The sequence below is a fragment of the Protomyctophum bolini genome (genome assembly GCF_963924005.1).
Source record: "Protomyctophum bolini genome assembly, chromosome: 19".
NCBI classification, from domain to species: Eukaryota; Metazoa; Chordata; class Actinopteri; order Myctophiformes; family Myctophidae; genus Protomyctophum; species Protomyctophum bolini.
In genome coordinates, this window is record NC_137880.1 from 24248256 (window position 1) to 24275755 (window position 27500).

The window sequence follows — 27500 nt, forward strand, 5'->3', positions numbered from 1 at the left end:
AACCCATGTTTTTTGAAATTTTGAATTTTCTTCAAATCCTCAAAAATGATGAAAAACGGCGTGCTATAGTATGCCGTACGGTAGGGGCTATAGCCCATGTTCAAAAATGATGAAAAATGAGGATAACATTTTTTTCAAAAATTCAAAAAACGATGGGCTATAACCCATGTTTTTTGAAATTTTGAATTTTCTTCAAATCCTCAAAAATGATGAAAAACGGCGTGCTATAGTATGCCGTACGGTAGGGGCTATAGCCCATGTTCAAAAATGATGAAAAATGAGGATAACATTTTTTTCAAAAATTCAAAAAACGATGGGCTATAACCCATGTTTTTTGAAATTTTGAATTTTCTTCAAATCCTCAAAAATGATGAAAAACGGCGTGCTATAGTATGCCGTACGGTAGGGGCTATAGCCCATGTTCAAAAATGATGAAAAATGAGGATAACATTTTTTTCAAAAATTCAAAAAACGATGGGCTATAACCCATGTTTTTTGAAATTTTGAATTTTCTTCAAATCCTCAAAAATGATGAAAAACGGCGTGCTATAGTATGCCGTACGGTAGGGGCTATAGCCCATGTTCAAAAATGATGAAAAATGAGGATAACATTTTTTTCAAAAATTCAAAAAACGATGGGCTATAACCCATGTTTTTTGAAATTTTGAATTTTCTTCAAATCCTCAAAAATGATGAAAAACGGCGTGCTATAGTATGCCGTACGGTAGGGGCTATAGCCCATGTTCAAAAATGATGAAAAATGAGGATAACATTTTTTTCAAAAATTCAAAAAACGATGGGCTATAACCCATGTTTTTTGAAATTTTGAATTTTCTTCAAATCCTCAAAAATGATGAAAAACGGCGTGCTATAGTATGCCGTACGGTAGGGGCTATAGCCCATGTTCAAAAATGATGAAAAATGAGGATAACATTTTTTTCAAAAATTCAAAAAACGATGGGCTATAACCCATGTTTTTTGAAATTTTGAATTTTCTTCAAATCCTCAAAAATGATGAAAAACGGCGTGCTATAGTATGCCGTACGGTAGGGGCTATAGCCCATGTTCAAAAATGATGAAAAATGAGGATAACATTTTTTTCAAAAATTCAAAAAACGATGGGCTATAACCCATGTTTTTTGAAATTTTGAAATTTCTTCAAATCCTCAAAAATGATGAAAAACGGCGTGCTATAGTATGCCGTACGGTAGGGGCTATAGCCCATGTTCAAAAATGATGAAAAATGAGGATAACATTTTTTTCAAAAATTCAAAAAACGATGGGCTATAACCCATGTTTTTTGAAATTTTGAAATTTCTTCAAATCCTCAAAAATGATGAAAAACGGCGTGCTATAGTATGCCGTACGGTAGGGGCTATAGCCCATGTTCAAAAATGATGAAAAATGAGGATAACATTTTTTTCAAAAATTCAAAAAACGATGGGCTATAACCCATGTTTTTTGAAATTTTGAAATTTCTTCAAATCCTCAAAAATGATGAAAAACGGCGTGCTATAGTATGCCGTACGGTAGGGGCTATAGCCCATGTTCAAAAATGATGAAAAATGAGGATAACATTTTTTTCAAAAATTCAAAAAACGATGGGCTATAACCCATGTTTTTTGAAATTTTGAAATTTCTTCAAATCCTCAAAAATGATGAAAAACGGCGTGCTATAGTATGCCGTACGGTAGGGGCTATAGCCCATGTTCAAAAATGATGAAAAATGAGGATAACATTTTTTTCAAAATTCAAAAAACGATGGGCTATAACCCATGTTTTTTGAAATTTTGAAATTTCTTCAAATCCTCAAAAATGATGAAAAACGGCGTGCTATAGTATGCCGTACGGTAGGGGCTATAGCCCATGTTCAAAAATGATGAAAAATGAGGATAACATTTTTTTCAAAAATTCAAAAAACGATGGGCTATAACCCATGTTTTTTGAAATTTTGAAATTTCTTCAAATCCTCAAAAATGATGAAAAACGGCGTGCTATAGTATGCCGTACGGTAGGGGCTATAGCCCATGTTCAAAAATGATGAAAAATGAGGATAACATTTTTTTCAAAAATTCAAAAAACGATGGGCTATAACCCATGTTTTTTGAAATTTTGAATTTTCTTCAAATCCTCAAAAATGATGAAAAACGGCGTGCTATAGTATGCCGTACGGTAGGGGCTATAGCCCATGTTCAAAAATGATGAAAAATGAGGATAACATTTTTTTCAAAAATTCAAAAAACGATGGGCTATAACCCATGTTTTTTGAAATTTTGAAATTTCTTCAAATCCTCAAAAATGATGAAAAACGGCGTGCTATAGTATGCCGTACGGTAGGGGCTATAGCCCATGTTCAAAAATGATGAAAAATGAGGATAACATTTTTTTCAAAAATTCAAAAAACGATGGGCTATAACCCATGTTTTTTGAAATTTTGAATTTTCTTCAAATCCTCAAAAATGATGAAAAACGGCGTGCTATAGTATGCCGTACGGTAGGGGCTATAGCCCATGTTCAAAAATGATGAAAAATGAGGATAACATTTTTTTCAAAAATTCAAAAAACGATGGGCTATAACCCATGTTTTTTGAAATTTTGAATTTTCTTCAAATCCTCAAAAATGATGAAAAACGGCGTGCTATAGTATGCCGTACGGTAGGGGCTATAGCCCATGTTCAAAAATGATGAAAAATGAGGATAACATTTTTTTCAAAAATTCAAAAAACGATGGGCTATAACCCATGTTTTTTGAAATTTTGAATTTTCTTCAAATCCTCAAAAATGATGAAAACGGCGTGCTATAGTATGCCGTACGGTAGGGGCTATAGCCCATGTTCAAAAATGATGAAAAATGAGGATAACATTTTTTTCAAAAATTCAAAAAACGATGGGCTATAACCCATGTTTTTTGAAATTTTGAATTTTCTTCAAATCCTCAAAAATGATGAAAAACGGCGTGCTATAGTATGCCGTACGGTAGGGGCTATAGCCCATGTTCAAAAATGATGAAAAATGAGGATAACATTTTTTTCAAAAATTCAAAAAACGATGGGCTATAACCCATGTTTTTTGAAATTTTGAATTTTCTTCAAATCCTCAAAAATGATGAAAAACGGCGTGCTATAGTATGCCGTACGGTAGGGGCTATAGCCCATGTTCAAAAATGATGAAAAATGAGGATAACATTTTTTTCAAAAATTCAAAAAACGATGGGCTATAACCCATGTTTTTTGAAATTTTGAAATTTCTTCAAATCCTCAAAAATGATGAAAAACGGCGTGCTATAGTATGCCGTACGGTAGGGGCTATAGCCCATGTTCAAAAATGATGAAAAATGAGGATAACATTTTTTTCAAAAAATCAAAAAACGATGGGCTATAACCCATGTTTTTTGAATTTTGAAATTTCTTCAAATCCTCAAAAATGATGAAAAACGGCGTGCTATAGTATGCCGTACGGTAGGGGCTATAGCCCATGTTCAAAAATGATGAAAAATGAGGATAACATTTTTTTCAAAAATTCAAAAAACGATGCGCTATAACCCATGTTTTTTGAAATTTTGAATTTTCTTCAAATCCTCAAAAATGATGAAAAACGGCGTGCTATAGTATGCCGTACGGTAGGGGCTATAGCCCATGTTCAAAAATGATGAAAAATGAGGATAACATTTTTTTCAAAAATTCAAAAAACGATGGGCTATAACCCATGTTTTTTGAAATTTTGAATTTTCTTCAAATCCTCAAAATGATGAAAAACGGCGTGCTATAGTATGCCGTACGGTAGGGGCTATAGCCCATGTTCAAAAATGATGAAAAATGAGGATAACATTTTTTTCAAAATTTCAAAAAACGATGGGCTATAACCCATGTTTTTTGAAATTTTGAATTTTCTTCAAATCCTCAAAAATGATGAAAAACGGCGTGCTATAGTATGCCGTACGGTAGGGGCTATAGCCCATGTTCAAAAATGATGAAAAATGAGGATAACATTTTTTTCAAAATTCAAAAAACGATGGGCTATAACCCATGTTTTTTGAAATTTTGAATTTTCTTCAAATCCTCAAAAATGATGAAAAACGGCGTGCTATAGTATGCCGTACGGTAGGGGCTATAGCCCATGTTCAAAAATGATGAAAAATGAGGATAACATTTTTTTCAAAATTTCAAAAAACGATGGGCTATAACCCATGTTTTTGAAATTTTGAATTTTCTTCAAATCCTCAAAAATGATGAAAAACGGCGTGCTATAGTATGCCGTACGGTAGGGGCTATAGCCCATGTTCAAAAATGATGAAAAATGAGGATAACATTTTTTTCAAAAATTCAAAAAACGATGGGCTATAACCCATGTTTTTTGAAATTTTGAATTTTCTTCAAATCCTCAAAAATGATGAAAAACCGGCGTGCTATAGTATGCCGTACGGTAGGGGCTATAGCCCATGTTCAAAAATGATGAAAAATGAGGATAACATTTTTTTCAAAAATTCAAAAAACGATGGGCTATAACCCATGTTTTTTGAAATTTTGAAATTTCTTCAAATCCTCAAAAATGATGAAAAACGGCGTGCTATAGTATGCCGTACGGTAGGGGCTATAGCCCATGTTCAAAAATGATGAAAAATGAGGATAACATTTTTTTCAAAAATTCAAAAAACGATGGGCTATAACCCATGTTTTTTGAAATTTTGAATTTTCTTCAAATCCTCAAAAATGATGAAAAACGGCGTGCTATAGTATGCCGTACGGTAGGGGCTATAGCCCATGTTCAAAAATGATGAAAAATGAGGATAACATTTTTTTCAAAAATTCAAAAAACGATGGGCTATAACCCATGTTTTTTGAAATTTTGAATTTTCTTCAAATCCTCAAAAATGATGAAAAACGGCGTGCTATAGTATGCCGTACGGTAGGGGCTATAGCCCATGTTCAAAAATGATGAAAAATGAGGATAACATTTTTTTCAAAAATTCAAAAAACGATGGGCTATAACCCATGTTTTTTGAAATTTTGAATTTTCTTCAAATCCTCAAAAATGATGAAAAACGGCGTGCTATAGTATGCCGTACGGTAGGGGCTATAGCCCATGTTCAAAAATGATGAAAAATGAGGATAACATTTTTTCAAAAATTCAAAAAACGATGGGCTATAACCCATGTTTTTTGAAATTTTGAATTTTCTTCAAATCCTCAAAATTGATGAAAAACGGCGTGCTATAGTATGCCGTACGGTAGGGGCTATAGCCCATGTTCAAAAATGATGAAAAATGAGGATAACATTTTTTTCAAAAATTCAAAAAACGATGGGCTATAACCCATGTTTTTTGAAATTTTGAATTTTCTTCAAATCCTCAAAAATGATGAAAAACGGCGTGCTATAGTATGGCATGAATTGAACAAAGGGCATTGTTCAATTCATCAAAACATTTAGAGACAAACAAATAGACACTTATATGTAGTTAAAGCAACAGAAACAAACAATGGATTCTACAGTGTAAAGACACCAATTTAATTATAAATGTCAATAAAGTTGAATATCTAATAATATCAATTTAAAATGTATTATCCAATACAAATTTCCTTACCATTTTTAATGTTTTAGTTTTGTATTGCTATTTTTATTTGCCAATTGTAGATTGACCTACTTTTTGTTTCTGGCATTCCGCTGCTTGTTATTTTTTATTTTTATTTCATGTGAAGTACTTTGAGTTGCATTTTATGTATGACATGTGCTATATAAATAAAGTTTAATATGTGAAGTACTTTAGTTGTCAAGGATGCAGACAGAGTTGAACCCAGGAGCAAAGTCACAACAAACTAGAGTATAATAATAAAGTATTTAATAAAGAATTACGAGATATCTTACACAGGGGAATGCAGGTAGGAATCAGGCATGAATCAGAATGACATCAAAGTCAACACATGAACAGGCAGGACATCTGTGACACAGGTTATGAACTGACAATGAGTGTTTGTACTGAGTCCAGTTTTATAGTGAGCAGGTTGATTGGAGAAGTGTTCACTGCTGGGCTGATTAGGTAGTTGACAGGTGTGTAAATGGAACTGGGTGTGCTGGAATGGGATATGGGAGGCCAGTGTGGAGACTGAGGGAGAGACAGAATGTGACAGAGTTGCATTTTATGTATGAAATGTGCTATATAAATAAAGTTTACACCACTGACTGTCCCTCCATATAAAATAAAGGCGAAAGTCACAAAAGAAAATTGATCAGTGATCATTATAGGAGTTCCAGGAGCACTGATCAGGTGCTCCTAATGCACCTAATGAGGAGTCTCAAGTGGGCCGACGCCCACATGATCTGTGGGGGGAAACACACAGACAGGGCAGTACACCATATAGACAGCATAGGCCCTGCAGGCCAGGCCAAGGGGCCGTGACAATGCACATTGTACTTTGATACATTTTGCGAAAATAAAGCAATTGAAAGAGAGAAGTTATCAAGTATCATTAATGTCGTAATTTTCCATTTCCGCAATTTCCATTTCCATTTCCAACTATTAATGGCAGCTGGGTTTCATCATTCAAATAAAATAGAATTCTGTCCGTTTAGCTATAAAATTATGTCAGGGAATAGGGATACACAGTATATGTCTTTCATTTGCATTGCATCTCCCCCCCCCCCCCACCAAGCTATGAAGCAATTATGAAGTAAACATATTTTTAACACCCCACAGTTCCCATTATTAATAAATGAACTTTTTTATGTCCATGAACTTTACTTGTTTTTAAACCAAAACCCAAAAGAACCGAACAACAACGGTGTTGCTGACAAGAATCGACACCGTTGTGCCCTTTCACGGCAAATGAAGGTGAAATAATGAGACAGGGTTGTGCTGCAGTGGTGACTCCAGTGAAATTTATTCCAATGAACAGAATACCACACAGGTTTGCATCAGCAGAGGTGTATGCATAGATGTTGTTTCTGAAAATATTATACATATACATCCTTTTCAAATAATCCCTTCTTATACTTTCACATATACGCACGCTTCTAAGGTTTTTATGTGAGCGGAAGGTCTGCATTTGTGTCTTTAAGGAACATTCTGACAGGTATTTATTTCCATACTTGCTTGTTTCCTTTTCATTTTACAAGTTCCACAACTTGGGATCCAAAAGGAGACTGGTGATAAAGCAAAAAACACATTGCAACTTTGTATAATTTGGAATGCCACTGATAACACCTGCACACACCACAAGACTTTCCACAGTCAACACTATGATTGCATTCAAGGGAGAAAAATAAAAGGAAGCTCTTGGGGTAAATAAACGATATATGACCAAACAAGTCCAATGGAATCTCTGATATGTAGTCTCTGTTAGACAGAGACAAACTGAAAATGAGAGCACAAGCAATGTCTTTTCTTTTCCCCCACTTATCAGTCAAAAGAAACAAAACTGTATATAGGCTTCTGCACCATGCTTCAAACTGATGAACTGAGTTTAAACTTTTGTTCAAACTCTCGTCATTCACCACTTGAGCCTGTAGCCTATGAAACTGAAAAGTTCAAGTTACTGTAGGCCACACACACGGATGCACATTGCACACACACACACACACACACACACACACACACACGCACGCACACACACGTCACGCACATACACACACACACACACACCCACAAACACACACCCACACACCCACACACACGTACACACACACACACACACACACACACACACACACATGGGATGTGCTTGACTGATCAAACTATTCTTTTTGAATATTCTACAGTTCTTAAGTGCGAATATTCGAATCATTCATAAAAATAAATAAATAAATATTTCTTTCTGTATACATTTTTTCCAGACTGATATGAAAATCAAATGTGGAGACTGGCTGACGACGATTATTTGAAAATTCCAAACTCCAAGGAACTGTGCTCTCTATAGCCTTAACAGGAGACGATGGACTGTGTTCTGTGCTGGTTGTTATTTGCAGGAGTTGAGTCAGAAACGTTGTGAGTCAGTGGATTGGGTGAGCTCACCAGGGGCGTCATTTTATGGAAGAACGTGTCCATTTAAGTCCGATTTCAAAAATTGTATAAAGAAAAATAACTGATCTACAGGCTCAAAACTAACCAGATGCGTTGTGAGCCTGTAGATCTGCTATTTAAAAAGATATATATATAATTTTCTAAAAGATTACACCTAGTAATGACATGCCCAAAACAGGGGAGCCAGTCTTAAAGTGATTAATTAATTAATTATGGTTATAAAATCTGAATCTGCAAAATAATAATATTTGAAAAAATGAAGAGGATGAGGAAATATGAATAAATGACCTCTCTAAAGTCCTATTCACACTCGAATTTTCGGTGATGAGGTGACCACCGAAACTGTGGTCGCCTTATGAGGTGACCACCTTTTACCACCTTCGGTGGTCACCTCATAAGGTGACGACAGTTTCGGTGGTCAACTCATCACCTAAAAAGAGTATGAATAGGCCTTAACCCCCCAGAATGACGCCCCCCTGGGTCTCACCGTGCATGGCGAGGCTCAGGGTTACTACATGTTCTTGTACATGGAGCGGTCCCTGGGCTCAGAGTGACTACATGTTCTTGTACATGGAGTGGTCCCTGGGCTCAGAGTGACTACATGTTCTTGTACATGGAGCGGTCCCTGGGCTCAGAGTGACTACATGTTCTTGTACATGGAACGGTCCCTGGGCAGCTGCGGCTGCTGGGTGGTGGTGGTCAGCTTGAGGTGGAAGTGGTACACGACGAGCGTAATGACCACGATCAGACCCAGGATGAAGCCCAGCACGATGGGAAGAGTCTCCTCCAGACGCTCCCTCTGGTCCGTTATGCACTTGTAGGCTGCGAGAAGGAACACGCACGCACGCACACACCCACCCACGCACACGCACACACACACACACACACACACACACACACACACACACACACACACACACACACACACACACACACACACACACACACACACACACACACACACACACACACACACACACACACACACACACACACACACACACACACACACACGTTACAGAGGGGATAACTCAGTGGTTCCCAAACCTTTTAGCCTGTGACCCAAAAGAGAAATTAGACAAAAGAGAGAAAATAGCAGTGATACAAACACTTCCTCCTGATTAACGGCAGTGACGTCAGTATACATCAAAGGCAGGGTCCACACATTTGAATATGTTTTGAAATTATTATTAATTCAAAACAAAATTCTACTAAACAACCCATGTGTGTTTGTGCGTGCGTGTGTGCGTGCGAGGCTGCGAGTGCACACTAGCAGTGTATGGTTGCATGCAACTTTTGGTGCGAAACGAACCGTTGCTGATGTCTTCATCTGTCTAATGGGCTTAGTCAGCCAGCAGAGCATTCACACACATGCTGCTTCTCTCTCACAAGGACTCTACAGTACAGTATGCATTATGCTGGGAAAATGTCGTGTAGTAATGGTCACACGGAAAGATCCTCAGTGTTTATTTAACCTCCATATAATGTACTATAGCCTCCCTATTTTGGGCATGTTGGCCAAAAGATATCTCGAGAAGTATTTTCTAAGACATTCACACTTTAGTTTTTTTTTAAATATCGCAAGCAGCAGATCTATGAACTCACAATGTGGTGCGTCGTGAGCCTTGAATTCATTATGCAGAATGTCCCATTTCAAGTTTTGAAAATAGCAGATCTACATTACAAGCTCACAAAGCATCACATCGAGTCATAAGATATTATGAGTTTGTAGATCGGCTATTTTCAAATGGCCAAAATGTATATAGGGGTTAATGAATGTTTTGTATAATCAAAATCTACAAAGTAATTAGTAGCCTAACTAAAGTTTTCAAAGAAACACAGTGGAGTAAAAGTACAATAATTGTCTCTGAGTTGCAGTGGAGTAGAAGTAAAATTACAGCAGGTCGCGTTTACTATCAGGGATCTCCATCCCTGATGATGTCACGAGACCTGGGCAACATATAGAAGGGCTTTCCCATGTATGGGGATTTTGAGTGATGCACGATTTCATAGTAAATGTGACCTGCAGTCGCAATTATGTTATGATATAATAATGTAGCAGCCGGTAGGCTACTTGAGGCTGTTCAACTGTCTTCCGTGTTTTGGTATGATGATGCGCGACCGCGACGCACCCCCCAGCCATGCCGGTCCGCAAACATTTCATGAACATGTCAGCCAGTCTGTGGTAATAGAAAGGCTGCGAACCCCTGCTTTCCACCACTGCCACTAGGGATGTTACGGAAAAAGCTGTGGGGAAAACTATACACTACTAAATCCTGATCCATGTGGGCCCACAATATTACGCCCTATATATCAGGGTTAAATGAGCAGCTCTGATAGTGGTTGATAGCGGAGCGTACAGTACAGTACAGTAGCCTATCGCAGCCCAGTTTACAGCATCTCACCTCCCAAGGTGATTGGCTCCAGAGGACAGCCAGTCACATATCTTTAAAGTATGTCTATAAAAACTGCATTGAGGGCAAGGAGAGAACTGCACCTATAAAGTCTAATGACCTCTCTCTCTCTCTCTTTCTCACACACACACACACACACACACACACACACACACACACACACACACTCTCTCGCTCGCTCTCTGCAGCTCTGGCCCTCACACTGCAGCAGCCCCCCAGAGAGGTGTGTGCAAGCATGCATGCGTCCGTATGTGCGCGTGTGTGTGCGCGCATGGTTGTGTGTGTGTGTGCGTGTGTGTGTGTGTGCGTGTGCGTGCATGGTTGTGTGTGTGTGTGTGTGTGTGTGTGTGTGCGCGTGTGTGTTAAATGGAGAAACTCTCGCTCAGTGGTTCCTAGAATGTTTTTTACATGATGCATAGGCCTATCATCATCCTCATTACTAGGTATTCTCTTTCATGGTCTTTTTTGTGTGGAAAAAACTCACTCACCCTGCAGTCGCCACACATTCTTTAAAGGACAATTCCGGAATAACCATTGATTCTTATCTTAAATGAACTACACCATGCATTTTAAAACTGCATTTAATATTTAATATCATATTGTTTATGTCCCTCAAATGTATTTCTAATGGTTTGAGCCTAAATCACCACTCTGATATAATCAAGTCATTTCTGTCTGGCTTCTAATTAAGCAGTTTCAGCTGCAGTGCCACATTGTCCTGATGTGGCTGGTGTTGCTATTTAGGCACCACAACCTTTTGGTTATACTTTTATTTCAGTCCATATATCTTTATATTACCGCGTCCCGCGAGCGGAAAGCAACAATGGTGGACATTGTAAACAAAGAGGAAATGCTCATTTAGATCTTAAGAGTCCAGAGGGGGAGGGACAATACCAAGTAGGGCGATACATATGGTACCAGCAAATCAGTTGGCCTGTTCTGAGATCAATTTCCATAAAAATCCTATATGACGAGAAAGCCTGATTGTTCAAAATTGAGTATTTGTGGGGGTATAGGCCTATCGAAGACACATAGAGGAGCCCCAAAAACCCCAACAAAATTGGAAAAGTTGAAATTCATGGTAGGACCTAACACATTTGATGCTTTATCCTATTAAATAAATACGTGAGGTGCAGAGGACGAGTATACCCGTCATAAGGCGTTTAATATCGATATAAGATTGGCTCGCGACTTTCCATTTTCGGAATCGCTCCGGTTGCTAGGGCCTCGTCTGCACTGCGTCTGTGCGACCAACTCCATTAGCTTCTGTATTAGCCACGGCCTTTCTACGCTCTTTTCTCAGAAAATACGCCGCTGTCCATGGTGTTGATCAGGCCGGCGATGCTCGGAGGTCATTTCTGATTTTCCGGTCACCTTGATTGGAATATTGGTGCTTTCTAGAGACAGGATGGATATCGCCTTGCTCGCTAGCACATGGTGCTATTGGTAATAGCATTCAAGATGGCGACAAAACCGGACATGCATCATACTAAAACAGACTCTGATCTGGTGGAACTCATTGTATTAATCTGATGTAATCAGCCGGTTCTAGGCATAAAGCGAACCAAGCGGTTGCGTTTTTTTTATGTATCCCCTATCCCTTACATGGGCTACTGGCCACATGTGGCCCCCACCTAGCTTCTTAATTTTGATCTCAAAGTGCACCAGATTGAAGCATTTTCATGGCAAATTTACAGATTTTTCTGGAGGGGGGGGGGGGGTAAAGGGGGGGGGGCACATAATATTATGTTGCTTGGGGCCACTAAAGGCCTAGAACCGGCACTTTATCCAATAACGAGGGGTATAAAATTACATAACTCCATCCAGAGTGCACCGCAGCTCTCAGGCTCTGACCGAGTGCACTGGGTCTCATACTGCTAAATTGCTTATTTTAATCTAAACATCTACACTGTCTTTCATAATGCCCATATGCTGCACATGCAGTGTTTTGTCCAAAATCTGCAGCTTCTTTGTGTGAAGGAATCAGGCCTATCGGTATTTTATTTTAGAAAATAATAAAATAACATTAGAAAAAAGGAGAAATAGAACAAAATAAACCAGCAATAGACGCAGGTACAATTTTAGAGAATAGAAGTGGAAAATGTCTGCAGCAATTAAAAGTAAATTCTAAAAACTGGAGTAGGCCTATATACAAGTCTCTAGCGATCAGAGTTGAAGGCGAATAACTGAGCGATTCTTACGTTCGCTAAAGATGAAGTCGGACGTCATGTCGAAGGGTTGCACCTGGATGTCGTACATGGACATGGTGACGCCTTTCTGGTGGTCCGTGGAAATGAGCGTGAAGGTCTGCTGGGCCGAGCACACGAACGAGCGGCCCTCCGGTGTCACCAGGGCGGACAGGCGCCGGGAACTGGCCGTGTGCCTCCCCGCTGCGAACAGACAGCGATAGATTATCATTAGCCTATCATTATACTAGGGGAATTAGCCTAATATTAAAGAAGAAGTACACAGCCGTATACATCCACTGCATGACAGGGCGATTTGAGAGAGAGAGAGAGAGAGAGAGAGAGAGAGAGAGAGAGAGAGAGAGAGAGAGAGAGAGAGAGAGAGAGAGGTTGCCTTATAGGCCAGCCAGGCCTAGGTATATCAACGGCGTTGCTTGCCAAAAATATCTAGGCTACATATTTTGTTTGTAAATCTTCATGCTTAAAATGGGGGCATGCACGAGGTTGAAATTTGCCATGCCTTATTGTGGTTTATAGGCTAAGTAGCCTAAGTTACATGATATATCTAAATTACATTTCGAATTAGGCTACTAAAAAGGTATGGAAAAGGTAATTGGACGGGTAACAGGTCATGTCGCCCCTTTGCCAACTAGCCCCCGCTAAAAGTGAACACGGCCGTCTCGTATTCATTGGACGGATTTATTCTCCCAAAATATAGCCTATATGACAATAAGGTTAATTCCAATTAGACAGACTCCAAGGGAAAAAAATATGGAAATCCCTGAATATATATCACTCATTCTTGAGATGAGGGACAAAAGTGGAAAAAACATGTCCCACACATAAGAGCCTTATTTTATGTAAAAAATAAATTAATTCATAAAAATAAAAGCACTTGCAAAGTTAAGTGTAATACAGTTGTGTATTATTATGCCCTTAATTTCATTATAATTGTTTTCATATTCCATCTGAATTAGTTAAAAGCAGGCCCTGTACCCAAAAAGGCCTGTATTTAGCCTGTCCCCAGCAAGTGGCCACAATTTCAAACTGCCAAAAAAGTGTCTAATACTGTCACAATCACATAAATATACATACTAAATTAAAGTAGATTGTCAACAACATAGCAAATAATATACACAGTTAATTTTAATTTATATTTTCTATTAAATATCTCATATCAAATGTTCGTCCCACGTCTCTGTCAACTCCGTCAGGTTTTTTTAAAAGTCTTAAATTAATCAGAAAATATTGTCGACAGATTTAGCCTGAAGACTCCTTTTCCAAGTCCCATTTATATTTGTTGCAACAGTGGAGTACCTGGTCTGACAAGCATTCAATTGTTTGATATTTTAAACAAACAATGTTGATAACAATGTGGTCACAGCTTTTACATGTCAACTCCGTCTGCACATTTTTATGATCTTTGTTAAGAATTCCAAAATAATGTTTATTATTTTAGTTTAGGGGTTAGGTTTAGCTAACAAAATTAAGCAAAAACAAAATGGCTACATTGTACTAAAGAGGGTTAAGATGAAAACAAATGCCATTTTGTCAACTCCGTCAGACGTCAACTCCGTCAGATTTTGTGTCTGATGGAGTTGACGTGTATCTGACGGAGTTGACAAAAGTGTTCCTAAAACAATAAAATTATTGTTTTTGAATAATGGGCAGTATTCTAATTTGGCACATAGTTAGAGCATGCCTTAAGGAACATTTTTGGCTATGGGGCCATCACAGATTTGTCTCGTGGTGACCATGGCAGCCATATTACAAAAGAGCCGCCACCTGCTGTTATTTTACAATAACTCAAGTTCTACACCACCTAGGATCTTGATTCTGGTGACTAATCATACATTTTCAAGGATGTGGGGTACATTGGTAATATTTAGATTTGTCCTGTGACCATAGCAGCCATTTTTCTTTCAAAATGGCCGCCACCTGCTGTTATTTTACAATAACTCAAGTTTTAGACCACCTAGAATCTTGATTTTGACGACTAATCATACATTTTAAAAGATGAGAAATACAGTGGTACTATTTAGATTTGTCCTGTGACCATGGCAGCCATTGTTTTTCAAAATGACCACCAACCTGCTGTTATTTTACCAATAACTCAAGTTTTAGACCACCAAGGATCTTGATTCTGGCGACTAATCATTACATTTTCAAGGATGAACTTTCTCTGGGAGAGGTAAGGGCTTATTTCAGGTGCAGGTTGAGTTTCTACTGACAGGACATTAAAAGGAGGTGGGCTTTCTGGCCTTTGACTTGCCCCTTTCAGGTACAGATGCACAGTTTGACTTCACTGGCCACTGCAGGGAACTGTGGGGGAGAAACTTTGGTCTCTTGACACCCCGATTAGTTTCAGGGTTTTTTTTTGGTGGAGACTTGCCTTTCATGACATCTTTGCTGCAGCAGTTGATCTCCTTACTGCCAGTGGTGGCACACTCTGGGTCTCTGGAGCATTGTATCTTGGTGGCCTCCTGCCAGTGTTTCTCCATCCTTCTCCTGAGCTCTGTGTTCTGGGGCTCTGTTATAGTCAACTTACATTGTCTTGGCTGGAGATTGCTTTCCTGCAGGGTCCAGCCCAGTCTTGTGCAGATGGCTGCTGGCCCACCTGGAGGCCCCAACCTCACTTGTTCGGTTGGTGTGATTAGGTGGGGTGGTCTTCCCCAATCAGGATGAGGGGTTTGACCCTTTCAAACGGCAGTCTGGCCAAGTGTCTGTATTTAGTTGTGAGTTTAGATACAGGATACGATTGCTCACCCAGCCCCAGGTGACATGAGGTGAAGGCTCCTTTGATTTGGTAACATTGCTTTGGTTGACATGCTGGGGACACAGAGAAAGACACTGATGCCTTCAGTGTCTGCACATCCTGCCTGATGGTCCTGAAGCCAAATCTTCTGTCTTCAGTCTTTCGCTCACTGTTCACTGCTCACTGTTCACCTCACCAAATTTAGCCCAAGGAGTTTGACCCCTAGTTTGGCCATAGACCCCCTAGTTTGGCCATAGCCACTTGCCCAAATGTGCCGACATGTGCTGACCTCATCACATCTGTGATGATGGCTATGGCCGTTTTTAGCCAACGTAGTGTTTTTTGTGCAAAACTAATGCTTGGAATGGATCCAGAATCATGAAAAGCCCCTAGTTTGACATGCCACATGCTACTTAAAGCATAATGAAATTTAGAACATTTAGCCTTATATTGGTTGTTGATGGTACCCAACTTTCAGCAGCTGACAAACATGCCCCTAGGGTGGTCAAATAGAAACCAATGTGGGATATGTTAGTAGACACCTTTACAAACATTGGTGAAGAAAATTCTTGGTAAGAAATGTATTCACAGATTTGATATTATTCTGATAATATTCCCTGAGTAAATTGATAAAATAATAGCAGGTCCACCATTTTTGAAAATGTCTACCATCCATGGTCACAGGATAAATCTAAATAGTACAACTGTATTCCTCACCCTTGAAAATGTATGATTAGTCACCAGAATCAAGATCCTAGGTGGTGTAGAACTTGAGTTATTGGGAAATAACAGAAAGTTGGCGGCCATTTTGAAAAATGTCTACCATGGTCACAGGACAAATCTAAATAGTACCAATGTATCCCACATCCTTGAAAATGTATGATTAGTCACCAGAATCAAGATCCTAGGTGGTGTAGAACTTGAGTTATTGGGAAATAACAGAAAGTTGGCGGCCATTTTGAAAAATGTCTACCATGGTCACAGGACAAATCTAAATAGTACCAATGTATCCCACATCCTTGAAAATGTATGATTAGTCACCAGAATCAAGATCCTAGGTGGTGTAGAACTTGAGTTATTGGGAAATAACAGAAAGTTGGCGGCCATTTTGAAAAATGGCTGCCATGTTCACAGGGCAAATCTAAATAGTACCACTGTATTCCTCATCCTTGAAAATGTGGGATTAGTCACCAGAATCAAGATCCTAGGTGGTCTAGAACCTAAATCAGTTAAACTTGTCAACTCCGTCAGATGTTCGTCAACTCCGTCAGACGTTCGTCCTGTGATGTTTTTGTTAATTTCCAAAGAAATAGAAAATTCGCTGTCAAATCTTTTGTGCTTATGTATTGAAACACCAACTGAAATGATACGTAATGATGATTTTTCTTTTTTTTTACATGGTTTTCATGTTATAATATTGAAAATAAAGGTTGAAATGACGGTTTTGAGAAATTGGATATTTCATAATAGTGTGATATTGGAACAAAATAATATTAAAAGATTTGTATTACTTAACTTGATTACTGAAAGCCATTATAAGATAACTGAGGACTTTATATTATTGTTGAAATGATAAAATTCAATTAAAAGGGATTTTAGTGTGTCTGACGGAGTTGACATGAATCAGGTATTAAGTGCATAAATGTCCCATTTTAGAAAGAAATGTTATGAGAAAAACCTGTTCCTTCTCAAGATTGGTAGTTGAGACCTGTGTCTACAAATACATCTATTTGATTTGAATGCATCTTAAAAAAAAAAAAAATCCAGTTTGAAAAAAGTTTTGTCCCTTATCTCAAGAATGGGTGATATATATTTTTAAAATAGAAGCCAAAAACATAAATAAAAAATAATGTTCAAACAGTTAGGCCCATGCTGAACATAGCATATCTCTCCCGTTAATTCCCACTGAACGCAAATGTGACATGATGATAGATGATGATGATGATGATGATGATGATGATGATGATGATGATGATGATGATGATGATGATGATGATGATGATGATGATGATGATGATGATGATGATGATGATGATGATGATGATGATGATGATGATGATGATGATGATGATGATGATGATGATGATGATGATGATGATGATGATGATGATGATGATGATGATGATGATGATGATGATGATGATGATGATGATGATGATGATGATGATAATGGCAGCCTTGGCAGGTGACGAATGGATTTCGAGTAAACCAAAGCCATGCGCAAAATGTGCTGGTCAGCAGTTCTGATGTGCCGGTGCATGGAGAGGAGTGGAGTGCTATATAGTGAAGGTAACTCTCACGGTTGTATGCGCCGTTGAAATGCGACGTCTCCGCTGTGTCGTAAATGAACACCATTTTACTGGCCTTCCACATATATCCCTTGTCACGGAATTCCTGCAACGTCACACGCACACGCACACGCACACACGCGCACACACACACACACACACACACACACACACACACACACACACACACACACACACACACACACACACACACACACACACACACACACACACACACACACACACACACACACACACACACACACACACACACACACACACACACACACACACACACACACACACACACACACACACACCACACATTATATTGAGCTTTCGTTTATAGAGGGAAAACCATCGAATCTTTTTTTTTTTCGGTATAAGAGGTTTTAACTTTTAAAGGCCTATTACGCCTATAATAGCCATAGGGGGAAAAACCAAACAAATGAACACCTGCCTACAAGATAAAACATGGAGAACAGCCTGCACGGATAATATACATCCAGTGAATCACTCCTCACCTTAGAGAAGTAGATGCGGAGTGTGTACGCGTTACTTTTCCAAGAGATGTGGATCTCCGCCTCCGTGGTTCCACACTGGCCGTCTATCTCGGCCCCGCGGGGCACAGCCACCACGGCCTGGTCCGTGATTAACTGGAAGGAGTATAAAGAGTACACAATGTGGACATTAGGCTATAATAGACACATACCTTGGCTTACACCTCAAATACACATATGATAGCATTGATCCATAACCGCAGCGGTGCAGCACCTGCTCTGCCTATAGCCGTTGAAGAATCAAAATATTTTGGTGTGGAAAAAAATCCTAAAACAAATCTAAAAGAGAGAAACCTCAATTTGAACACTGTGGAATTTCCCCTCCCGCAGCTTTATAGCGCATGCAGCATTACGCATGACGCACAGGCATCGCCTCAAGCGAGATTCATTTCCAACATTTTGGCCCCAAATCCTACAAGCTATTAATATCTCACCCCGTCCGTCCTTTTGTTAGCAAAGAGCCTGCGGAAGGGATGCAGCGGCAGCCGGTGACATGACTTACATCTATCCCGTTGAGTGCGAGAACATCGTATGGCACCAGGAATCTGACGGCGAACTCCACCATCAGGCAGGTGGTGCCGTTCTCCCGAACGGCGAAGATGCCTTTGTCCGGATTGTTGGACAGGCCGGACAGGTTCTCCCCCTCCCGCTCTGCTACAACCACAGCCCGGCCCAGAACCCCTGACAACACACAGATATGGATGTTTAGCAGATCTACACGCTCTAGCAACACAATCGAGCTGCAATTTTCGAAAATGTTTGAACATTTATTATTATTATTATTATTTACATTTTGAAAAACAGTATAGGGCCTATTCAGTCGGGAATCTGGTGATGAATGAGGTTGAGTGACGTTTGGCACCACGGGGGGGTTACGGACAGGGCCGTGTCTCTCTCCCTCCCTCTCTCTCTCTCTCTCTCTCTCTCTCTCTCTCTCTCTCTCTCTCTCTCTCATATGCAGAATCAGCTAGAAACAGTGGTACTTATACACATGGGTCTTAGCGGGGAGTTTCTTCTCTTGTTCTCAAAAGATGCACCTTCCACCTCTCGTTCCTCGCGGCAAAGTGAGACTTGGAACACACGTAGGCTACACTAAAGAGAGGCTATGCAATCTGCAGCATCAACAGAGCAACCTCCTTAGACATGCCACGAGTCAACTTCAAATAGTGCTGAAATGGCAAATCGCAAACTCTGACGATAACATGAATAGTGTGAACATATAATCGCAAATAAGATAGACAGACATACAGACAGACAGACAGACAGACAGACGGACAGACATGCACACACTCTCACACACACACACACACACACACACTGCAGAGAGGAGTCAGTCACGACGCCGATTGTCAAACAAAACACATCCAGTATAGTTGCACTGCATGCACGCACTTCACCTGGCAAATCCACGCGCGCGCGCGCACACACACACACACACACACACACACACACACACACACACACACACACACACACACACACACACACACACACACACACACACACACACACACACACACACACACACACACACACACACACACACTGCGCTTACCAACTACGCAGAGCAGCAGAAGCCGGGCGCTCTCCGAGGTCCTGAAGCCAAGCCGCTCCATTGCGTTCGGGTTCCCCGGCAGTGCTAAAAGTGGCTTAGTGACGGGTTAGCCCTGCTGCCGAGCCGAAGGAGAGAGACCAACAAGAACAGAAGGGAGGAAAGAAAGAAAGACAGACAGACAGACAGAGAGGGAGGGAGGGGGCGGGAGAAAAGGGAAAGAAAAGAGGGGGAGGGAGAGAGAGGAGGGATGCCTCTACTCAGCGCCCAGAAGTCACGCTTATACCTTATAAGACCATCACGATTGCAGCAGATCTCCCCATGCATGCAGGTGGACGTGAGATAGCGTCCGGTTTGCACCGCATTTAGCAGCGCAGTGAGTGAGAGCTTTTTGTAACGGAGCGGCCGCACGCGAGACTATAGCCTATAACTTCGGTCTGTAGGCTGCATCATCATCATCAGCAGCAGCATCGGAAGACGTGATCAGTCTGCGAGAGAGTCCAGCCTAAAGAAAGGACGCAGTAGAACAGAAGCGACTATTCCCGCAGTGCTGTTGCATCCATCTGTTTTTGTCGCTGTGTAGGCCTACAGCAGATGATGAGGCGAATGTTATCGGGAGGGAAACTGCGCCCCACCCACCGCCACTTTCTCTCCCCCCCACTTCGATTGTGCAAGGTTGCAGCTATAGAGTGCATGTGCGACATGCGTGGATTGCGGTGTGGCGTCGCCGAGTGTGTGAACACATGGGGACAGAGCACACGCACCGTGTCTGTAGGCACTCTGTAGTATAGCCTGTGTGTGTGTGTGTGTGTGTGTGTGTGTGTGTGTGTGTGTGTGTGTGTGTGTGTGTGTGTGTGTGTGTGTGTGTGTGTGTGTGTGTGTGTGTGTGTGTGTGTGTGTGTGCAGCAGGTAGAAATATATACCTTTTACCTTTAGCTGAGTCCGCAATGTTAAAGGATCCCCTGGCGTGTATTCATTCATTGGCATAGTTAGTGGCTGCAATAAAAACGTCTGGGTCTCCGAGGCGATAGTGGCGTGATATATTCGTCAAACTGCAGACTGTCAGTTTCAGAGGTGACAAATAACATTTACAACGTGTAAATTGGACGCACGCACACACACACACACACACACACACACACACACACACACACACACACACACACACACACACACGCACAAAACAGAACAGAGTTGCAAAACAGCATTGACTTGATATATGCCTACTTTATTCACAATAGAAAAAGCGATACATGAAAAGTGCAGGATAGACAACTAAAATAAATATATATTAATGCGATGAAATTATAATATTGTAATAATTGATTATTGTAATAATATTATAATATTGATGCAATTTAAGTATAGGCTATAGGTGTGTGTGACCGTGTGGGGATGGTACAAACAACTTATTGGACCTCGCCCCGCCCCTTTTCCAGGCCACTATCGCTGCACAAAAAAACCTACAGAGATATATCTATTTTTAAAAGTGCTTGGAACTCAAAACAGAAGTTAAAGCGAACCTATCCAAGTGGCCGATTGGCGTTTTTACGCATGTGACGCGCTCACTGTATAGGGTATTTAAGAGGAGGGCATTCTGAAATGGAAGTCAAACTCGCACTTCACGGCGCTGATGCTGTCGATGCTGAGCTTGCTGCCCACCTGGGGGTGCCTCTTGTCCTGGGGGTACGTCTCCGAGCGCGGAATGCTGCGCACTGAAGCCGCCGCCGAATCCTCGTCGCTTTGCGCGCTGCTGCACGCGCCAGGCTCCCTCCCTGCAGGTTTACACTCCGGGAAGGTGAAGCGGCGGAAAAGCCTAGTGCTCAGCACGGACAGAGCACTGGGTGACGTTGACGCGTTACTTATTGGGGCGCGAGTTCCAGCCTTGGCGGGCGATGTTGCGCGCCTCCGTACGGTTGTTTTGGATTTGTGTAAAGCCATTATGGCACGCTCAGGAGGAGTGGGACTGAGGATGCTTGTTGTGGGTAAACTGCACCTCTTCTGATAGTAGCTGTCGTTGAACTGTCTCACTTTGAAGCCTGCCATTTCTTGTATGTCTATATCCAACTCATTCCCACTGCTGTTGGTGAGGATGGGAGTCAACAGGATTCTAAGGGGGGTCGGGGGGGCGGAGGCGGTGGGCTTGTGTCCCGGACTCAGAGAGGGCAGTTGATAATTTGTACTTGGCAACTTCTCCACGGCTGTGGGGGGGTTCCAGCAAATGGGGGAATGGTTGATTGTCCGCGGAGGGGGCTTAGGGTTAAACTTAAAGCCGCTGGAGAACACCAGTTCTTCTTGCGGAGAGGTAGGAGAGTAATTTTCTCTCTCAAACTCTTCAATAGAACCAATCGACCGAAGGCGACCCCTGAACGAGTCCATCAACGATCTTCTTCTCCGACCAAGTGTTGGCTGCCCTGCTACCTCTTGAGCCGACGGCTTTTCGCACGGGGGGCATACTTGGAGAGCCTTGAGTCTCTGTTCTAAAGATTCCAGGTTCTCAAACTTTACGCTGCAATCGGAATTAACTTGTGGCCATGCGATTCCATGAGCGCCTCCTAGCTCACGCTCTAGATTTTTCTTTGAGTTACTTGTGAGTGCAAAGAAGCACTCAGTGTGGCCAAGAAATTTGGCCAAATTAACCGCCGAATTGCCAACTTTGTTCTGCCTGTGTATTTGAAGACCCAACCTCTTAAAAGCTCTCACCAAGAACTCGACAACGGGAGAGTGCCCAGCTACTGTCGCGTACATTAGCGCAGTGTTCCCCCAAGTGTCGACAATCTCAGGATCCGCGTTATTTCTTATCAGGGTCTTCACTGCCTCCAAGTAGCCCTTTTCACATGCGTAGCTCAGAGCAGTGCGTCCGTTTTCACCCTGACAGTTCACGCTGGCGCCTCTCTTTAGCAGAAGTTCCGTGAATTTGGACCGAGCCTGGCCGTCGGGTAAAAGAATAGAGATTATGAGCGGGGTCTGTGCGCCGCCATCCATCTTGGAATCGACGATTTTCCCGTCCAGCGCGTCGAGGATGAACCTCGCCAAGTGGACTTTGTCTTTAGACATAGCCTCCAGGAGGATTTCGGTACCAGTTTGTTGTCCTTTAGACATCGTTGTGTGTGACAGGTTGTGAAAGTTATATGCGGGGTTACGTGGAGACGGGTTGTTGGCTCGGGGAGCAAGTTTCAGTGAGACCTCTCTCCCAGATAATCAGCGCTCATCACCTGACCCTAGGCACCCTTCACTGCTGTTTTATATAGTGGATGAAATCTGCGGAGTTGCCAGGACAACGCAAACCTCATACGCTTTGTCCAGTCTTTCTAATGGAAATGATTAGCTTATAAACATAACAATAACGGGATCCAGAGAGTGAGACGCCTGCACATGAGTGTGTCTGGGGCATGTGAATCAAATTAGTTCTCGCTGAATGTGTTTAGGCTATGCATTATAGCTGCAAGCATTGTGCAGGAGAGAGAGAGAGAGACGCGCGGGTGGGTGCCGACTACTCCAAAGGTCTGAGCAACAAAAGTTTGAACGCACAAGAGCACACGTAAGAAGAGACACGTGAGGACGAAGGAGATACAATAATTGGTCAATCGTCTTTTCCCCTCATGCGGTCCGGTCGGTACTGTAGATTGTAACACTGCGCAGAGACATTCTCATGCAAATGTGGTATTACTAAACACGGGAATAGACTCGGTGAGATAACATCAAATGTAGGTCGACAACAACGTACAATACACTACACTTAATAGCCGGGTTACTCAGGGAATAATCCAACCCGCCTATATGACTTAATTACCATATTTGTATAGACTAGTGAACCATAATGCTTCACAGTTGTAGGAAAGACGGTAAGACCACAGTCGCGGAAATTATGTTTTGAGTTGGGGAGGGCAAGCAAGCGACTTGGAAAAAGGCGAAGCAACTTCAGCACCATGGACAGCGACAAGTAGCTATACGTTAGTTGCCTTAGCAGACAGTTTAAGGGTCCAATGGAGTAGGTTTTGTTCGAAGCGATTAGGCCTAGGCTTATAGCCTACTTTTCACTTGTTCAATATTTTTGCTAGCCCCTCCTATATGCCCAGCTTTCCGGGTTTGTGTAAACACAAACATTGGCTTATGATTGGCTGATCACCCCATAGCGATGATTTGGTTATAGCTGAAGCTGAGCAGAGTAGCCTACATATTATTGAAGTGGTTCCCAAACGTTTTAACCGTGAGTGCGTGACCCAAAAGAGAAATTAGATGTTCGCCCATGCAGGACCCAAACGAAAATACAAGCTCACAACGCGTCGCTTCGCCGCATTGTACGTTTACCGTTTTGGGAACCAACTGAGCCAGTTATTTGAAAACGGTTCATATGTAACGCCCGGGATTCGAACCGCCTGGAAAGCCAACATATCTTAACAACTAAGCCAAAGGGAACTTCCTCTTGTTTGGGGGGAGGAGATATTAGACTTTTAGGCCATCAGGCTGCACTGCAGGTTGTGAGTCACTCACTACATTATATACACCTTACTGCAGTTTAGACAGGGCACCAAAAGGAATAGCCTAAGCAGCAAAAACACATGCACACAAGCACAAGCCGTTTTCATTTTTCACTAGGTCTACCTTTGAAGAGGCACATACCCTCTTTTGTTTTTCACTGTGACTACAGCGCTGTTAATCTGTAATAATAATTATAATCTATAATAACATTATAACACATTAAATATATGATATACCTTTTCAATTGGTGCATTATTACTGCAACTGATGCATTATTTCATTTATTTTCATAGACCAGTACTTAAACAGGAAAGAAAAAGAATGGCAAGGACTAAATGACAAAACAGTACCCTCTGGTGGATGCAGAGTGACATACAGACACTGCAATTAAATATACAAACAGATAATAGTTTTGCTTTAGCTCAAATAATGTATAACTTACCACATTCCTCCTTATGCACAGGATTCTAGCAGTGATGAAAAAAAACAAAAAACACACCGTATGGTTACTGTCAAATTGTTGCATCCCTGAACAACATTTTATTAAGATACTTAATAAGATAACTTACTTGGCAATACTACATTTAATACTCAGTCATTGCCTTGAGGCAGCTGTTTTTATAGTTTTCATTTCCTGCAACCCAGGTAAAAAACAACAACAACTAAAACATCTTCGGTTCATAAGGCATTTTGACTAAAAAACAAAAAATGATTAAATGAACAGAAATGAAGAATCCAGACAGATCAGGCTTCATTTTCCACCTGGATATTTTATTGGTACACATACTATAAAACAGTATTAAAGGAGCTGGATAACAACATTTGTTTTCTTTTCATTGCTAGAAGTTCCAACAATACGATATAATTACAAAAAAAACACACACAGAACGGTCCGCCGACAAGCTACAGTTAAAAATAGAAAACGGAAAATAAAAGATGAGATAGAAAACGAGGAGACCGAATCAGCGACTGCAAAAAGAATGTGCTTTCTTCAACAAACTAGAGAGCCAAAAGTTTACAGTTAGTCGCACAACAGAAAAAAACATTCGACTAGTGCAAAAAAAGCCTCTAACAAACATAATAGTCTTAAACTACACGCTATATCTAATATATAATATGTATATATTATATGTATATTTATTTATATATACCTTTATATAAATAACCCCTTAATTTTGTCATTTTATCCTTCATAAAATAATTTAAAACGTCCTAACAGACATCGAGTGGCACGTTTGAAAGCATAGGAGTTTTCAATAAAAGCACTTTTAAAAAATAAAACTAAACGGAACTTGTATCTGCACTAGATATGTGGTGAGAGCGTTATACTGTGGTGTGATACTGTCAGATCAGAAGTGTGTGTGGGGGGTGAGAAATCACATACAGTAAAATGAAGAAAAGTCAGAATAAAACTCAGTGGTTTCATAAGCGTGTTTCCCAGTGTCTGACAGGTCTAACAAGCCCTTGACCAAAGGGAGAACCATCAAACACATTAATGGTAAATAAAAATAAAATAAAAAAGGGTACATTAACCTACATACATTCCAGTATATACAATAGCATCTCTTCTACCCTTTTCATTTGTTACAGCAGACTAAAACAGCATAACAGCATATTAAAAAAGGACACAAAAATACCTAGAGGTGCTTTCTCCTCCCTTCTAGTTTCCTGTGTTTGTCTTATCGTATTGTGTCGTCATTTTCCCGACGACTGTCTTGGTTCAGTGTCTATGCTGTGCATGTGAATGAAAGCCTGACCACACAGGTTGAGCGTCTATGCTGTGCACGTGAAAACCCGACCACACAGGTTCAGTTCAGCGTCTATGCTGTGCACGTGAAAACCCGACCACACAGGTTCAGTTCAGCGTCTATGCTGTGCACGTGAAAGCCCGACCACACAGGTGCATAACAACTATATTGCCCATAAATCTCGTCTGGGAGCAGTACCTTAAGCAATGCAATTCTTTCATTGCATGTATGCTGACTGTGCCAACACGACCTAAAGCTTATTTAGACTTTGTCGCGTATGACCCTTTGGCAACATGGCAAAACGGAGTGACACGTTTGTCGAGCGACTCGTGTGGAAAAGGTCGTCTGACAAAGTATAAATGAGAGATCCTCAAATGAACATACCCCATGTCTAAAGGCTTATTGATATTTCAACAAACGCCTTCGACATGTCTTGCCCTACAAAAAATTGTCACCTGACAAAGTGAATGTCGTGTTGGCTTCCAAATATGGATCGCCGGCGTGGGAATGGCTGGGGAAAGTCCAGCGGACCAAGTATGGCCATGGACATCTACAGTACCTGTTTCACTGTCACCAGGGCTGGGACTCCAGGGAGACCAACCCTGTCTCTAATCCCCGCTGGCATGGCTGGTGTGTGATAGCCATGTATTTAAGCTTTTGTGTTATAAGCCTGGTGTTATTCTGCATAATCTCCCCCAGACAGCAAGGCAGGTCAGCGCTGAGAACTGAAATGATGAGGATTACAAAGCCTTGGCTTCGCTGATGGTGAGAAGAACTGAGGGAGTACGTGACCTCAACGATGCGTTAACCACCGGGAAACAACCGTGCTGAAAGTGTCTGTAAATAAAAGACATTCCACCATAATGTAAGGACTGGCCAATTCATTTGGTGCTCTAAGTGCAGCAGCGGGCCAGTATTGAGAAAAGGACTACAACGATAGGGCCAATCTCGCTAGTGTTCATAACAATCACCCCCAACATCCATCCCTTAGGGCAGGGGTCTTCAACGTTTTTCAGGCCATGGACCCTTTAGCTGAGAGAGAGAGAAGAAGCAGGGACCCCAAAACACTACTTATTGGATTCATTCAGTTAAATGTGTGTTTTTAGACATTTAGCGACTTCAATACATTGTAAACTTGACCTTTGGCTCGGGTCTTTTCCCCCTATACACCAAACCTCTTTGCTGAAGAGCATCTCTGAGGCCCGGACCCCCTGTTGAAGACCCCCTAACAACACAGATGGACGATTACAGCAGCCATTGACATGTTGCTGTACCAATGACGACATGACTTTTCTTTTGACAATGTCCTTCGCAACCACTTTATCCTCGCACAGGGGGAATGTTACACTCATTCACCCTTTTCAGTTCACGGAAAAATAAAGGCCAATTCATACAGTAGTCGCTGCAACAACTGTATTATTGCCTGTTTGGCATCACCCAATAATATTAAGCCGCCAGAGTGGCGCACACACACCGTGGCACACATGCTGTAATGGTGCATG

At 41.1% G+C, this 27500-nt stretch overlaps 1 protein-coding gene across 1 annotated transcript; it reads right to left on the reverse strand.

Annotated features, from left to right (window-relative positions):
- Positions 1 to 8653: 8653 nt before the first annotated feature.
- lamp5 (lysosomal associated membrane protein family member 5) lies at positions 8654 to 19832 on the reverse strand (the record flags this gene model as incomplete). The annotated part of the gene is made up of 6 exons (XM_080790956.1): positions 8654 to 8835; positions 12629 to 12817; positions 17669 to 17762; positions 18181 to 18312; positions 18719 to 18897; positions 19772 to 19832. 6 exons carry the CDS (start codon positions 19830 to 19832, stop codon positions 8654 to 8656), a joined length of 837 nt encoding a protein of 278 aa, XP_080647082.1.
- Between the last annotated feature and the right edge of the window lie 7668 nt (positions 19833 to 27500).